We start from the raw sequence: 15,009 nt of genomic DNA on the forward strand, positions 1-15,009 counted from the left end.
AAACCAGTGGATTTGTTTTTAAGAGATGGAGGAATAATGCTACTGTAGTCATAAAGGTTGTGAAAGAATACTTAGAGGTTGAAAACCTGTGACACTTACATGCTGCTTATCTGTAAAACTGACCTCTCCACCCTGAATTAAACAGTAATGCTAAAGCCGAAAAGGGAAATGGATAATTTCCAGGATTTTTGCTACCAAGATGGAAATCATTAGAATTAACTTTGGATTCTCCTCAAACTTGAAAAGTGAAGCCCCACTTCCCTTTTTTCTGGGGGGGGGGAGATTTTCCAGAATTATATCCCTAATTCAATTTTAATAGTCCAGATGAAGCAGGTTGCTCCTGATCCTAAGTGATGGAGAGATAAACCATCTAATCTGCCTAGGTTCTGTCCAATTAAGTTCCCCAGAGAAGCATTTGTTTCTGACTGAAAGAAGCATATGGTATGTAGCCAACATTTCTGCAAATACAGCTAGTTAAGTATTGTTGAGAAGAGAAAATACATCAAGGCAGGTGGCTGTTCTACCAATACATTTGAATTCATTCCCTTTGGAGTTCTTTAGAAACAATCTTTCTTTTTTCCAAGATTTCTATTTGTTAGAAAGTTGCTCCATAGTGCTTGAATCAAATCTTTATTACAGTTACAAAGACCTGTAATGCTAAACATTCTCTAGCCTTACTCTACTTAATGGAGCATTCTAACATAAATTAGACCATTAGAACAATAAAACATCCTTTTATTACAACAATGCTTGAAGATTCTTCAGTCAAAAAGCCCTAAACTGAAGCATAGCTACTACTGAGCCATATTTTCCTGTACTTCTCATTAATTAATCTCATTAATACACTCATTAATGGTGGCTCAACAGGCTAATGCAGTCTGTTATTAACACAGGTGCCTGCAATTACTGCAGGTTCAAGTCCCACCAGGCCCAAGGTTGACTCTGCCTTCCATCCTTTATAAGGTAGGTAAAATGAGGACCCAGATTGTTGGGGGCAATAAAAGTTGACTTTGTATATAATATGAGACTATTGCTTAACACAATGTAAGCCGCCCTGAGTCTTCGGAGAAGGGCGGGATATAAATTCAAATTTTAAAAAAATAAAAAAAATAAAATGTCAATAGTAGTTGGACAATGTCTAAATATAATGAAATATAAATACATAATTTGATGGTCACCAACATGCTGTACTAAACTCCAGCATCTTACTCTCATTTTGATGGACTTTTCAGATACTAGTGAATTGTGACATTGAGTTCTTCATAGGTATGCACAAAATCCATCATTTCAGAAATGGAACATTCTGGAAAGTTCTGGACTAATATTTTCTAACCCATTCCAGTCTAGCCATCCCAGGAGTTTTCATGAATGGGATGTTCTGTATATCCCAAGTTCTTATTGAATCTTATCATGTATTGTTTCTTTGGTTTTACCAAAGTAGAATGAACAAATCACACAGAAGTCATCTAAGTAACTTAAGTATCAAATTTTAGCTAACATAGTTTACAGCTACTGTTAGTATTCATTAGGTATAACAATTGGTGCAATTATGGAGCACGGATTGTCTTGTAACAAGCACATGCAACAAAGACTGAGAAGTTGCAGGAAACTTCTCCTGAAGTAACACCTTACCTCCCTTGGAAAACTACCAAGTAGTTCTTATCATTTTCACGGATGCATGCTCTATTCCAATTCATTCCAACCCCTTCATGCATTAAATTGAAATGTAAACAAATTACATTTCTAAATATGTTTACCATATTTTCCTTCAAAATAAGTATTTTCAATCAAAAACTACATCAGAACATTTGAAAACTACTGAAAGTCAATGTGGTTACAGATTTCAATCTGCATAAGCCTTAAGAGCCTATGTCTGAGTAGGTTTTTAAGCAATTAAACTGATTTTAAAGGTATCCTTAAAGCTGCATGGCTTTATGACAAATAGATTTTACTAACTGACAACAGATTAATAACATTATTGTTATCTCTCATATCTTATTATTTTATCTTGATTTGGAAAGAAGTGTACTAGATAAAGCTCCTACTTCATTATATCTAAGTTTTAGCAACATATAAATAACTAATGAAGATAGCTTTTAGATCAAATTGATGAACAATTTAATTAATTAAATCTAAAGGAATTCAAAGCAACAGAAAACAAAACATGAATATAGCTTTGTAATACAACCTCCCCCCCCCCATCACAAGAGTCAGGAGAGATCAAATCAAATACCAAAGGAGTCAGATTAGGTTCCCCAATATTATTTTCATTTTTTGGTTCTCTGCTTCGTGAAGAAGAACGACGTTTGTGTTTTGCTGGTCGACCAGGTGAACGAGATCTAGAGCCCGATCTCGATCTGCTACCACTGCGTCTTGATGGAGAACCTGAGGAAGAGCTGCTTTTTCTAAATCGAAAAGATGACACAGACTAGAAAAAAACAATTAAATAAAATTATTTTATTACAGCTTAACCAGCTAACAATAAGTATTGATATCTATATTTTCCTTTAAAAGCGGCACATTATTTTAAAATAACTCAAGTTCCAGAAACATCATCTAAAAGAATATAATAAACTGATAGGAAAACGCAACAACTGATTCAGAAAACATGATTTCTAATAACTCTGGCAATATGTAAATAATATATTGGTATACATCTATAAAAGTATGTAGGAAATCCATACCTAATCATGACCTTCAAAAATTAATATGAACTGCATTAAAGACTATTCAGCATCTAGAGGCAACATGATACTTGCCATTGCCTCCTGTACTTTTTAATTTAGCCTTAAAACAATTAGAGATACAACTTAAATCATCTTCCGATACAGATGAAGTAAAAGTTGATTCTTAAAATACAAGATTTTTCTTTTTGCCATTGATATGTTTGTTATGCTTAGTAGTTGTACTTCATTACAATTACTAATGAATGAGATTTGGCCATGTAATTTTTATTCTGGATAAAAGATTATTGGAAGTAAATCTAATTTTATTTCCTTTAGCGTCAAATGTCGCACCAGAATAATGGTACATACATAGGATTTGTGAGTTTTACTAATGTTTAATAAAATTAGTAAAACTCACAAATCCTATGTATGTAATATTTTAAAACTAGCTGGACACTCATGCTTCACTATGAAACTATGCGCTCGAGCTTGATAAATTGACACTAACAGACTGAAACTTAATGTAGAATGTGTAACTCCATAGCATCAGTGCATTAATATAATGCAACTGGCAGTTGGAACAGAGGGGGAGGAGGAGTAGAATGTCCCAGCCTGCAGGATCCATCGGTATTCATCTGGCTAGCATCATGTCAGTGTGTGAGAGAGTTGAGGGGTGTTTGAAAACTCAAACAGTATTTTCTGTGTGAGCAAGGAGACAGGAAGGAGGCTCGGCATGGTTTAGCTCAACTGTTCTGTAGTAAAGTGACTGTGTGATTGCTGCTGTGAAAGTAAAACTCCTCTCCTCTGCTTGTGTTTTGCATTTGGAATAGATTTCTCTTGAGGTGGTGACTGGGGAGGGGGAGTAGAACTCCTTAGCATCAGAGGGCTGTTTGGAAAGTGAAACAGTATTTGCTGTGTGAGCAAGGAGTCAAGAGGAAGCCTGGCTGTTGCTTAGCTCAAGTGTTCTGTATTAAAGCTGCTTCCTGCTGTGAAAATAAAATTGTAAGTGAAACTCCTCTCCTCTGCTTGTGTTTTGCATTTGGAACAGATTTCTTTTCAGGTGGGGACAGGGAGTAGAACTCCTTAGTATCAGAGCACGTTAATAATAATATAGGAAATACTAATGCTCTGATGGTCATTTTGAAAAATCCTTCCTTAGTGAGCACCTAGAAGCCAACACAAGCATACGTGGCAAATTTCAAGTTTGTAGGCTTTACAGTTCTGGAGATTTCGGGATTACGGCTTGAGTGGTTTTCACTTTTATATATATAGATTTATCCAAATTAATACATCTACTGTACTGTAATTTTACATATACTTTTACTTCACCTTTTATTTTTTTTTATGAATAATTCAGTCAGTAATAATTCCTCCTCCAACTCTATGAGGTGGGTTGGGCTAAGAGAGCATGACTGTTCCAAAATTACCCAGCTGGCTTTAAAATACCTTTGACTTGCTGGGGCATAATAAATATGCTGGGGCATAATAAATATAATTTAAATGAATATAAATTCTAGGATTGTATATATTTCAGGAGGAATCTATGAGGAAGAAGGGTGGTTACAAAGTTTAATAAATATATAAACAGTCTTTATTCCAAAACAATAATTTTGGTCAAATTGAGCTATGTTCACATTATCATGTTCTTCCTAGTACCATTTTTTGAATATTATTAAATTGTACATTGACAAAATTATTGAAAAAATCTAACTTTTAAATATATGAGTATTCTGCTGAATTATATAGAGACTACTTTAAAATGTAATTATGGTTAAAAAAAAAGATGTGTTTTCCATGCTCTAATAATACCAAAAAGAATATTGAGATGAAAAAATACTATAATTCTAAAGACTGGATTTCGAAGATGGGGGATTTAGCAGTTCTAAGAAAATTATATATTTGGTTAATTAGAAAATATCACATTATCTTTCTCTTTGGAAAACATTATTGGGAAGTTAAAGCAACATTGAAAGATTAGGGGGTATATTGTTTTAAAAAAGATTTACAAGATCAGGTGAATTCAGGTTATAATTGCAGAGATTTTTCTGTTCTTGTCATGCATTTTATTGTGTAACATTTCTCACTTCTAGTTTGTGTACGGAAAATTGCTCATTTTTATTATACATTATTTTATGTTTGTTTGAAACTGAATTAATAAACAATATATTTATTATTAGAAAATAATAAGCAATTAGAAAAGAAGAGATAGGAAAATGAATGATAATAATTGAATAATCCAATTGTGAAAACAGAAAATTTTTTCAAGGTCAGTTTATCTACTGGGGAAGCATTTTTCATAGTACTTTAAAAATTGAGAGTTGGCTTATCTTTAGATGGGCTGTTCAGTGTACAATACAATATAATTGTGAATGTTTATATGTATCAGTATGAATATATTCCATGAATTCAAATTTTATTTACATTGCTTAAACAAAGTTTTATATTTTCACACTTCACTACGTGATTCCAATATTTAACTAAGATCTGGTATACATGAATGTACAGTAATCTCTCCATTTAATGAACCCCAATTGAACAGACTTTGGATTTTTTAGACCTATCAGATCTGGATAGCTGTTACATTTGGTACTATGAGGCCCTAGTTAGTTGGTCTGTTTACTGTCTCCAGGAGATCTTCTGATTTGTAGGTTGGCCTAATCTATTACGTTGGGTGACTGTTCTAGCTCTGAAGCTCCCAGCTTAGAAACTCTTCTTTCATTTGACTTAGCTCTGACATGTCGTTGATGAATCAACTTTATAGCTACCAGATCAAATTTTTTCCTCATATACAAAACATGTTTTTCAAATCAAACATTCCATTTGTTGTGTTAGAGACATTAACTTGAAAAGACACCCTTTTCTCTATTAGGATGTTAAATCTAGGTTTTGCTATACTGAACAGCTAAAATTCTTATATAAAAAATAGAACTGATTAGAACATTAAATTTAATTTCCTTGGAGTTGCTAAATAGATTCAAAAGCAAAAATAGCCATAAGGTTTTTTCCCCAAGTGAAATGCTTTAGTTCATCAGTTTTGTGACACTAATCAGCATACATTCAGAGTCTAGTCCATTTGGGGGAGGGGGAAGGTGCTTCAAAACTTTGCAAGAATCAAATGCAAAGTCAGAAAACCTATATATAGTAACAATTACTGGACATCTGCATTTTAAAATGCCTCTGGAAAGCAACTGAACTAATCCCAATATGATGTGCTTCAGATTTACAGTTAAAGCAACTGAACATCTGTAAACTTTCAAATACAGAAATTAACTCCCATCATACATGACTTTGAACAAACTGATAGAATATAATATTATCTATAGAATCAGAATTTGTCCACACTTTGCTTTACAAAAAAGAAACACTTTTAACATACTTTAAAGAAATAATGCTTCCAGAAGAATGTACGTATGGTTAGTCTTAGCAGGAGAAATTCTGATGAGTTTAAACTTGGACAGAAGGAAGACAGCAGGCAACAATCCCAGAAGCTTGCTCACTACGACTCTTCTTTTCCTGAACATAGGGCCATAACTACCAACTGCTTTGTTGCACTGATTCTAGAAATTTGTCAATATTTATTGTGTTTTATAGCTTTTTTAAGCTGTTTTGGGAGCATTATCATAAAATAGGGAAAGATAATAAATAAATTTAATTTTTGGAAATGTTTGCAAAATTGTTTATCATTGACAAAAGTTTCACAAGAAAGCTAACCAAAACTTTATATATTTATTGATTCCAAAGGTTGTTTACCCTCATATCATTTTCTTTCAGATTAAGTTCAGTTCCATCTTCATATTTAACTGTATAAAGATGTGTATATTCATCATAACTGATTACTTTTACTTCATAGTATAGCACACTTCCAGGCCATCGGCCCATTACCACTTCTTCATCTGCAAATTTTCTCCTGGGCATTTTTCAACCAATTCTAAAAAGAAAAAAAGTATATGTGTGCATGGAGTAATAAATTAAATTTCTGTTTTAAAAACTGTGGACATTCAAGTTCTTTCTTAAATTCTGTTTGGTAGATTGGGAAAATAAAGTTACATTTTGAACAGTAGGCCACATAAAAATCAAGCAAATAAATCAGTATTCCCTCCGATTGAATGAGGGGAACGAAACAGACATGTGGATACTGGTCAGATTTAGTAAGGTGTAGAGCAATTAAAGGATTGGATGTGGATTCCATTGTTCCTACTTCAAATAATCATGTGAAATTATGAAATTAAACACAATGTGCACACACTGATTTATATAATAACCTGAAACAGAAATTACAGACTTCTTCATTTGATTATGTTACATTTTATTCCAAAATCATAGCAATTGAAGACATACACTAAACTCATCACCATCAATCTTTCTTTCAGTTGTTGACTAAGATTACAATCATCCTGGGAATAAAAATTTAATGTAATTAACAGATTAATAGAAAAGTTATAGATACTACTAACAAAATTCTGTAATCATATAAGAATAAAAAAATTACTAATTATTGATATTAAAACTATAAAGATTAAGCTATAGCAATGTAGTACAATAAAACAGCAACATACCATAATTTAGAACAAAAAACTCATCACATCAAACAATCTAGACCAGGAGTCCCCAACCCTGGCCGCAGCCCATTCAGAACCAGGCTATAGCAGTGGCAGGGAGCATGTGTACATGTGCAGCCCTACTCGCATGAGCGGTCACAAATGAAACTCTGTGTGTGTGTGTGCACACATGACTGCCCCTCATGCAAAACCACCCCCTCCTTTTCCCAAGCCTCCAACCAAGAATGGTTGGGGAACGCTGATCTGAAAGCTGACCACTACGATGTAGAGTCAGTGTGTTTCAAGATCAAACACTAAACTTTGGATTGAAAGAAATCGTAGTCCTCCCTACTGAAATATTTTTAATCTCTTAAATTGACTTTTCCAGGCACAGTTAACACTAAGTGTACCATTCAAATGAACAAGCATTATAATTAACAATAACACAGAGAGAAAAGTCAGTTTGCTGTAGTGGTTAAGGCATCATGCTAAAAACCAGACGACTATGAATTCCAGTTCTGTCTTAGGCTCAAAGCCAGCTCAGTGACCTTGGGCCAGTCACTTTCTCTCAGCCCCAGAAAGGTGGTAATGGCAAAACATCTTCAAAAAATATTGCTAAAAAACTGAAATAATTACCCAGTTGCTATATGTTTCAGATTTATATATATATGGGAATGACAAGTTCTAAAACAGTTCTAAAATCTATCAAAGCAGATATGTATATGAAATATCATATTTCATATCAGCATGCCCCCCTTTAATAAAAGAGCTCTATTCTCCCTGCCTGACAAATATGACTTAATGACAGGCACCAGACAGACTGCCTACTCACACGAAATGCTTTGCCCTTCAAGTTACTGAAAGGAAAATACCACAACACCCCCAAAATAAAGCACAGATGTCCATGTAGATTAGATTTTGCAGAAATAAAGGACATGTAGTATTCCATTGAGCTATGTATGCAGGTCTTCAAATTAATTTAATATAACTACATGTTGTTACATAACTCAAGTTAGAGACAGCATATGTAAATTTATTACGAAATTATCAGTTCCATATGTATGAAATAAGATTGCCAAATTTTGTTCAATCACTATGATGAAGAGAATTTCATATCACTAAGAATTTTCCTTTTTTAATAATGTAGAGCTATCTAGTTTCAATGGGCAGAATTTTATCCCATAATAGCTTTGGAAATGACTTATTTTCAAAGTGTATTGTAAAAAAGTATTCATAACTCTTTGGCTTGATAGTGATTTTTAAAATATCTTTTTCATTATGCACCATGTAAATCAGTTTTTCTTATGCAAAGGGTAACCATGTGTTTTATGTAGTAGTATTAGTAATAAGTGAAAGGCCTCTCAGTCCTAGTGTCTTTAGTTCAGCTTTGGGATGCAATAGGATCTTGAAGAGAACTAATTTATCGTCACAATCAGTTTACCATACAAACATGTCTTCTGTCAGAATCACATTTTAACTGACTAGCTTGAGATCTGCACTCTACAAATATTTGAATTTTTTTTCAAAAGGGACACCACATTTAAAACAGTTCTTAAGCTACAAAATATAAGCAAATATTTTAACTTCAAAAGGTCCTCTTCAAAAGGTAAGTGAGGAGAAGAATGTTTGACCTGGTGGAGTGGGAATTAGTCCTATGGCCTGGAAGGACCAGGTGGGAGTGAGAAAAGGCCTGTTGGGACTCAAGGCATCTACATCTACATCTGGGAAATATGCAGTGAGGTACCACAAGGTTCCATCTTTGGTCTAGTATTCTTCAATATCTTAATAAATGACTTAGATGAGAGAATAGATGGGTAATTCATCAAATTTGCAGACAACACTAAGCTGGCAAGAATAACCAACATCCCAGAAGACAAGCTCAGGATCCAAAAAGATCTTGATAGACTTAAACAATGGCCCCTGTCCAACAACATGAAATTTAATGTGGAGAAAAGCAAGGATTTATGCCTAGGCAGGAAAAACCAAGGGCAGAAATACAAATGAGGCGAAACCTGGCTAAAAAACAGTAACTGTGAGATGTCTATGGAGATTCTCAGTCATTCAGGTCATGGTTGTCCCAAAGGTGCTTTTTCAAGAGACAACTGGACTTTCTGGTTTTTCTTTGAAGACATTTTTCTTCTCATCCAAAGAAGCTTCTTCAGCTCTTCAGCTTTGGAAGTATCTGTGAGAGAGACCTTGAATCCTAGTGGATGATCACTTAACAGGAGCCAGCAATGTGCGGCAGCAGTCAAAAAAGTTAATACAACCGTTAGTTGTATAAACAGAGGCATAGAATCAAAACCACATGAAGTATTAGTACTATTTTATAAATCCTTAGTAAAACAACCTGGAATACTGCATCCAGTTTTGGTTATCATATTACAGAAAAGGACGTTGAGACAAAAAAGGACATTGAGACTTTGGAAAAAAGTGCAAAGAGCAACTAAAATGATTAAGGGCCTGGAGACAAAAACATATGAAGAACGGTTGCAGGAATTGGGTATGGCCAGTCTAGAGAAAAGAAGGACTAGGATAGCAGTTTTCCACTATTTGACGGGCTGCCACAAAGAAGAGGGAATCAACTTATTTTCTGAAATAACCCTATCTGAAAAGGTACAGGGTCTCCTGTTTGAGCAGAGGGTTGGACTAGAAGACCTCCAAGGTCCCTTCCAGTTCTATTTTGATTGATTGATGGCGCATGAAGTGGCGCATGGGATTTCTTGGGGTTGGGGGATACCTTGGGAGGACCAGAACCAGCAGACCTAGATCTGTACTAGGCCTCCAACAGCCTCCCCCACCCAGAAGGCACTCCACACTCCGCTTAATGATCCACTCATTCATTTAACATTTCATTGGGGAGAGCAGGGATAGGGGTGTCATTGGATGACACATTTCACCTAATGACTGCCGCAACATGTGACCATAATGGGCAGGCTTCATTATGGTCGTATCTCAAGGACTATTTGTACTCTGTTCATGTTATATATTCTTAACTTGGTATGAATTTAAGAGCATCTAGAAAGGATCACTTAACTATAATTTATTTATTTATTATTTATTATTTAAATTTTTATACCGCCCTTCTCCCGAAGGACTCAGGGCGGTTTACAGCCAGATAAAATAAACATTCCTATTACAAAATAAATACTATTAAAATACCACTAAAAAACTTATTCAATTTGGCCGCAATTAAAATTTAGCAAATAATAAAACCCATTAAAAACCCATTAAAAACCCATCGATAAAACCCAATTAAAAACCCATAAAAAGCTAACCCAGTCCAGCGCAAATAAATAAGTGAGTTTTGAGCTCATGCGAAAGGTTCGGAGGTCCGGAAGTTGACGAAGTCCTGGGGAGTTCGTTCCAGAGGCGGAGCCCCACAGAGAAGGCCCCTCCCCGGGGTGCCGCCAGACGACACTGTCGCGCCGACGGCACCCTGAGGAGTCCCTCTCTGTGAGAGCGCACAGGTCGGTGAGAGGTATTCGGTAGCAGCAGGCGGTCCCGTAAGTAACCCGGCCCTATGCCATGGAGCGCTTTAAAGACGTTCACCAATACCTTGAAGCGCACCCGGAAGGCCACAGGTAGCCAGTGCAGCCTGCGCAGGATAGGTGTCACTCGGGAGCCACGAGGGGCTCCCTCTATCACCCGCGCAGCTGCATTCTGGACCAACTGCAGCCTCGGATGCCCTTCAAGGGAGCCCCATGTAGAGAGCATTGCAGTAGTCAGGCGAGGCGTCACAAGGGCGTGAGTGACTGTGCACAAGGCATCCCGGTCTAGAAAGGGGCGCAACTGGCGCACCAGGCGAACCTGGTGGAAAGCTCTCCTGGAGACGGCCGTCAAATGATCTTCAAAAGACAGCCGTGCATCCAGGAGAACGCCCAAATTGCGCACCCTCTCCATCGGGGCCAATGACTCGCTCCCGACAGTCAGCCGCGGACTCAGCTGGCTGTACCGAGATGCCGGCATCCACAGCCACTCCGTCTTGGAGGGATTGAGCTTGAGCCTGTTTCTCCCCATCCAGACCCGTACGGCTTCTAAACACCGGGACAGCACTTCGATAGCTTCATTGGGGTGGCCCGGTGTGGAAAAGTACAGCTGGGTGTCATCAGCGTACAGCTGGTACCTCACACCGAAGCCACTGATGATCTCACCCAGCGGCTTCATAGATGTTGAACAGAAGGCGAGAGAATCGACCCCGCGGCACCCCACAAGTGAGGTGCCGCGGGCCCACCTCTGCCCCCGTCAACACCGTCTGCGACGGTCGGAGAGATAGGAGGAGAACCACCGATAAACGGTGCCTCCCACTCCCAATCCCTCCAACCGGCGCAGCAGGATACCATGGTCGATGGTATCGAAAGCCGCTGAGAGGTCTAATAGGACCAGGGCAGAGGAATAACCCCTATCCCTGGCCCTCCAGAGATCATCCACCAACGCGACCAAAGCCGTCTCAGTGCTGTAACCGGTCGGAAGCCGGACTGAACGGGTCCAGATAGACAGTTTCCTCCAGGTGCAGGGGAAACTGATATGCCACCATACTCTCTACAACCTTCGCCGGCGGGTTGGAGACCGGACGATAATTACCCAAAACAGCGGGTCCAGGAAGGCTTCTTGAGGAGGGCCTCACCACCGCCTCTTTCAAGGCGGCGGAAAGACTCCTCCAACAAGGAAGCACTCGTAAGCCCCTGGAGCCAGCCTCGTGTCACCTCCTGAGTGGCCAGCACCAGCCAGGAGGGGCACGGGTCCAGTAAACACGTGGTGGCATTCAATCTACCCAGCAACCTGTCCATGTCCTCGGGAGTCACAGGGTCAAACTCATCCCAAACAACATCACCAAGACCGCCCTCAGATACCCCGTCTGAATCGCCACAATTTTGGTCCAGACCGTCCCTAAGCTGAACGATTTTATCGTATAGATAACCGTTAAACTCCTCAGCACGTCCCCGCAACGGGTCATCCCGCTCCCCCTGGTGAAGGAGGGAGCGGGTCACCCGGAACAGGGCAGCTGGGCGGTTATCTGCCGACGCAATGAGGGAGGAGGCGTAGGAACGCCTCGCTTCCCTCAGTGCCACTAGGTAGGTCCTAGTATAGGATCTAACTAGTGTCCGATCAGCCTCTGAACGGCTGGACCTCCAGGAACTCTCTAGGCGTCTTCTCCGGCGTTTCATCCCCCTCAGCTCCTCGGAGAACCAAGGAGCCGGTTGGGATCTGCGCCGGGTCAGAGGCCGCAAAGGCACGACACGGTCCAAGGCCCCGGCCGCAGCCCGTTCCCAGGCTGCAGCTAGTTCCTCTGCCGTGCCGTGAGCCAGACCCTCAGGAAGTGGCCCAAGCTCCGTCCGAAACCTCTCTGGGTCCATCAGGCGCCTGGGACGGTACCATCGTAATGGTTCCGTCTCCCTGCGGTGTTGGGTAGCGGTCAGAAAGTCCAGGCGAAGGAGAGAGTGATCTGACCATGACAAAGGTTCAATGACTATTTCCTTTAAGTCCAGATCTCTCGACCACCATAATAGTCAAGTCTTAGCCATTTCTTAAGGAGTAAATTATCAACTACCCTTGCTGATCTTTCCTGTGATGGTCCTTCAATGTTTCACTTTAATTCTAAAATCAATCATGCATTTTGATTGATACACCTTTTCCATGTCTGTGTGTTTATTCAAAACAAACATAACTTTTTTCTAAGCAGATATTCATCAGTCACTATTCTGTTTTATTCTTGGGTCTCTGAATAGTCTATTCACTTGTTCTGTATCTTCTTGATTGAAACCACCCATCAGTATTACTTGATAGAATAACTTTCTCTACCAGATGGCATTTATTTGAAATTTTATTTTTTCCCAAAATCATTTTTGGTATTTTTATTATCAGTATTCATTAGAAAGTATACTGCAACTACTGATAGCCTATGGACATTCATTTTCATATGAACCCAATTATACTCTACATGACACCAGTTCATATTTTAGCCCTTTTGCTCCTGATTAAAGCTACACTTTTACTTCTGTACAACCAGCCATCAATTCCTTAAGATCAGAGTTTATCCTTCTTCTTTTTCTTAGTTTCACAACATATCTATGTTCAGCGACACAAAGTATCTATTTTGTTATAATTTGATACATTCATTCAGAGACACAAAGTATTTTTGATATAATTTGATACATTATTTCATGCTTTTCTTACAGAATGGGCCAAATCCCTATTATATTCAGTCCAAATGTTAATTAATTAAGAGCACTGCAAAACAATAAGTGAAACCTAAGGTACGCTTACTCACATCTATGCCATATTCAACAAACCTAAGTGACTTCCCTAGTTGTGATGTCAAATTATAAATTACCTCCACCAAGTTTGTTTATTTTAGTGCCACCTCACACCTCTTTGGAGATATATTATAAAAATATTTTATTTGATTTTATAGTAATTAAGTCACTTTGAACAATGTGTTTGTTCAAATGTATTTGTTCTATATTATTTACTGTACTAGAATGTAACAGATAATGATCAAAGTTTAAAATTGTAATAAAACTTCTACAATTCCACTATTTTTATCTTTCAGAAACTGTTCTGACAACCTCTTCAGGGTCTGAAGGTTGATCGTTTGAAATAGGAACTTGTAAAAGGTTGTCTTTTATTTGCTCCTCGGTTAAAGCAGTAAAACTATCTGACGCAATAAAACCACATTCCCATGTCAAGGACAGGTGCGAACCTTTCCCAAGCATATTAATTTCGAAAGGAGTATAAACTTTGATGGGATTATCCTCATGAATTGCCTCACACTCTTTCATTATTATTAAGTCCCTCACGCTCGTCGCGCCTCTGAAGGGAAAGAGCGATCGACCTCATACAGAGAATACGGCTCCTTTCCACGGGCTCGGCGGCGCCCCCTCGCGGCCCCCACTGCAACGATTCTACGGTTTCGTTCAAAAACGCTCGCTCGCTTCAACTTCCACGATTAAATTCGAGCGAAAACTAACGTCAGCGGGAGTGAAACTGCTGGAAGGAGCGAGAAGAGCGGCGCTTAACGAGAAAAGAGCCCGAAGATGACTATGAAGTCCACCGGGGCCTACGAAAATGGAGGAGAAAAGGGAAAAGGAACCGCAAGAGGCAAAGGAGGCGGCGACCGCCCGGTGCCCTCCCACCTTGGGAAAGGCGCTTGAAGGGGTGTGTCCCGGCCCGCATTATATGTACGCGCCCTCACCTGGCGGCTACTAGCCTCCCTGGTAGTTGGATATTGAGAGCGGACGTCCTCGAAGACAAAAAAGGAGCGTAGAGCTCAACAGCGAGGCGAACTAACCGCTTTTAGCGACGGTTGCAGGCGGGAGGACACGGCGACGTTCCAAACCCCTCCCCCCAGTCCTGCTGGGAGGAGCGAAGGCCGAGGCGCCAACCGCCGCCATTGGGCAAAACAAAGCATTTGAATCGCTCTTTGTGCCCACTGATTGGCTGCAAGTCGGTGGCGCGTTCCTCCCTCTCAGCCCTCCGACTTTTGCACCAAGTTCTGCCTCCGGTTTAGCCAATGACATCGTTCACTCGAGGGAAAGGGAAAGGGAAGCCTCCGTGGCTGAAGGGGTTCGAGTGCTCGCGTCTCTTCGGTTGGGCGAGCGCGTTAAAAACAATAACGAGTCCCCTTGTTTCTGTCGCGGCTGATCCGAAACCGTGCAGGGATCGCGGAGGATCAGAGTACAAACTGAAGAGTAGATGCGGCGAAGGTTGCGCTTTTTACGCTCAGAATGTGTTCAAACCGAAAACCAAATAGAACAAGAACGTGTGAATGCAGAAACTGATTTATTTATTGTAGGCAAGACAATCGT

The 15,009-nt window shown here is 39.2% G+C and overlaps 1 protein-coding gene across 1 annotated transcript in view; it reads right to left on the reverse strand.

Annotated features, from left to right (window-relative positions):
- LBR (lamin B receptor) overlaps nucleotides 1-14,554 on the reverse strand; it is a 29,821-nt gene extending 15,267 nt beyond the window's left edge. The window contains exons 1-3 of the mRNA XM_058165512.1: nucleotides 14,397-14,554; nucleotides 6,417-6,594; nucleotides 2,234-2,428 (exon numbers count right to left, since the gene is read on the reverse strand). Coding sequence (XP_058021495.1) covers nucleotides 2,234-2,428; nucleotides 6,417-6,581 — 360 coding nt within the window. The 5' untranslated portion in view covers nucleotides 6,582-6,594; nucleotides 14,397-14,554. The remainder of the gene's footprint in view (nucleotides 1-2,233; nucleotides 2,429-6,416; nucleotides 6,595-14,396) is intronic.
- Nucleotides 14,555-15,009: the final 455 nt, after the last annotated feature.

The sequence above is a fragment of the Ahaetulla prasina genome, chromosome 1, assembly GCF_028640845.1.
Source record: "Ahaetulla prasina isolate Xishuangbanna chromosome 1, ASM2864084v1, whole genome shotgun sequence".
In the NCBI taxonomy this organism is placed as follows: Eukaryota; Metazoa; Chordata; class Lepidosauria; order Squamata; family Colubridae; genus Ahaetulla; species Ahaetulla prasina.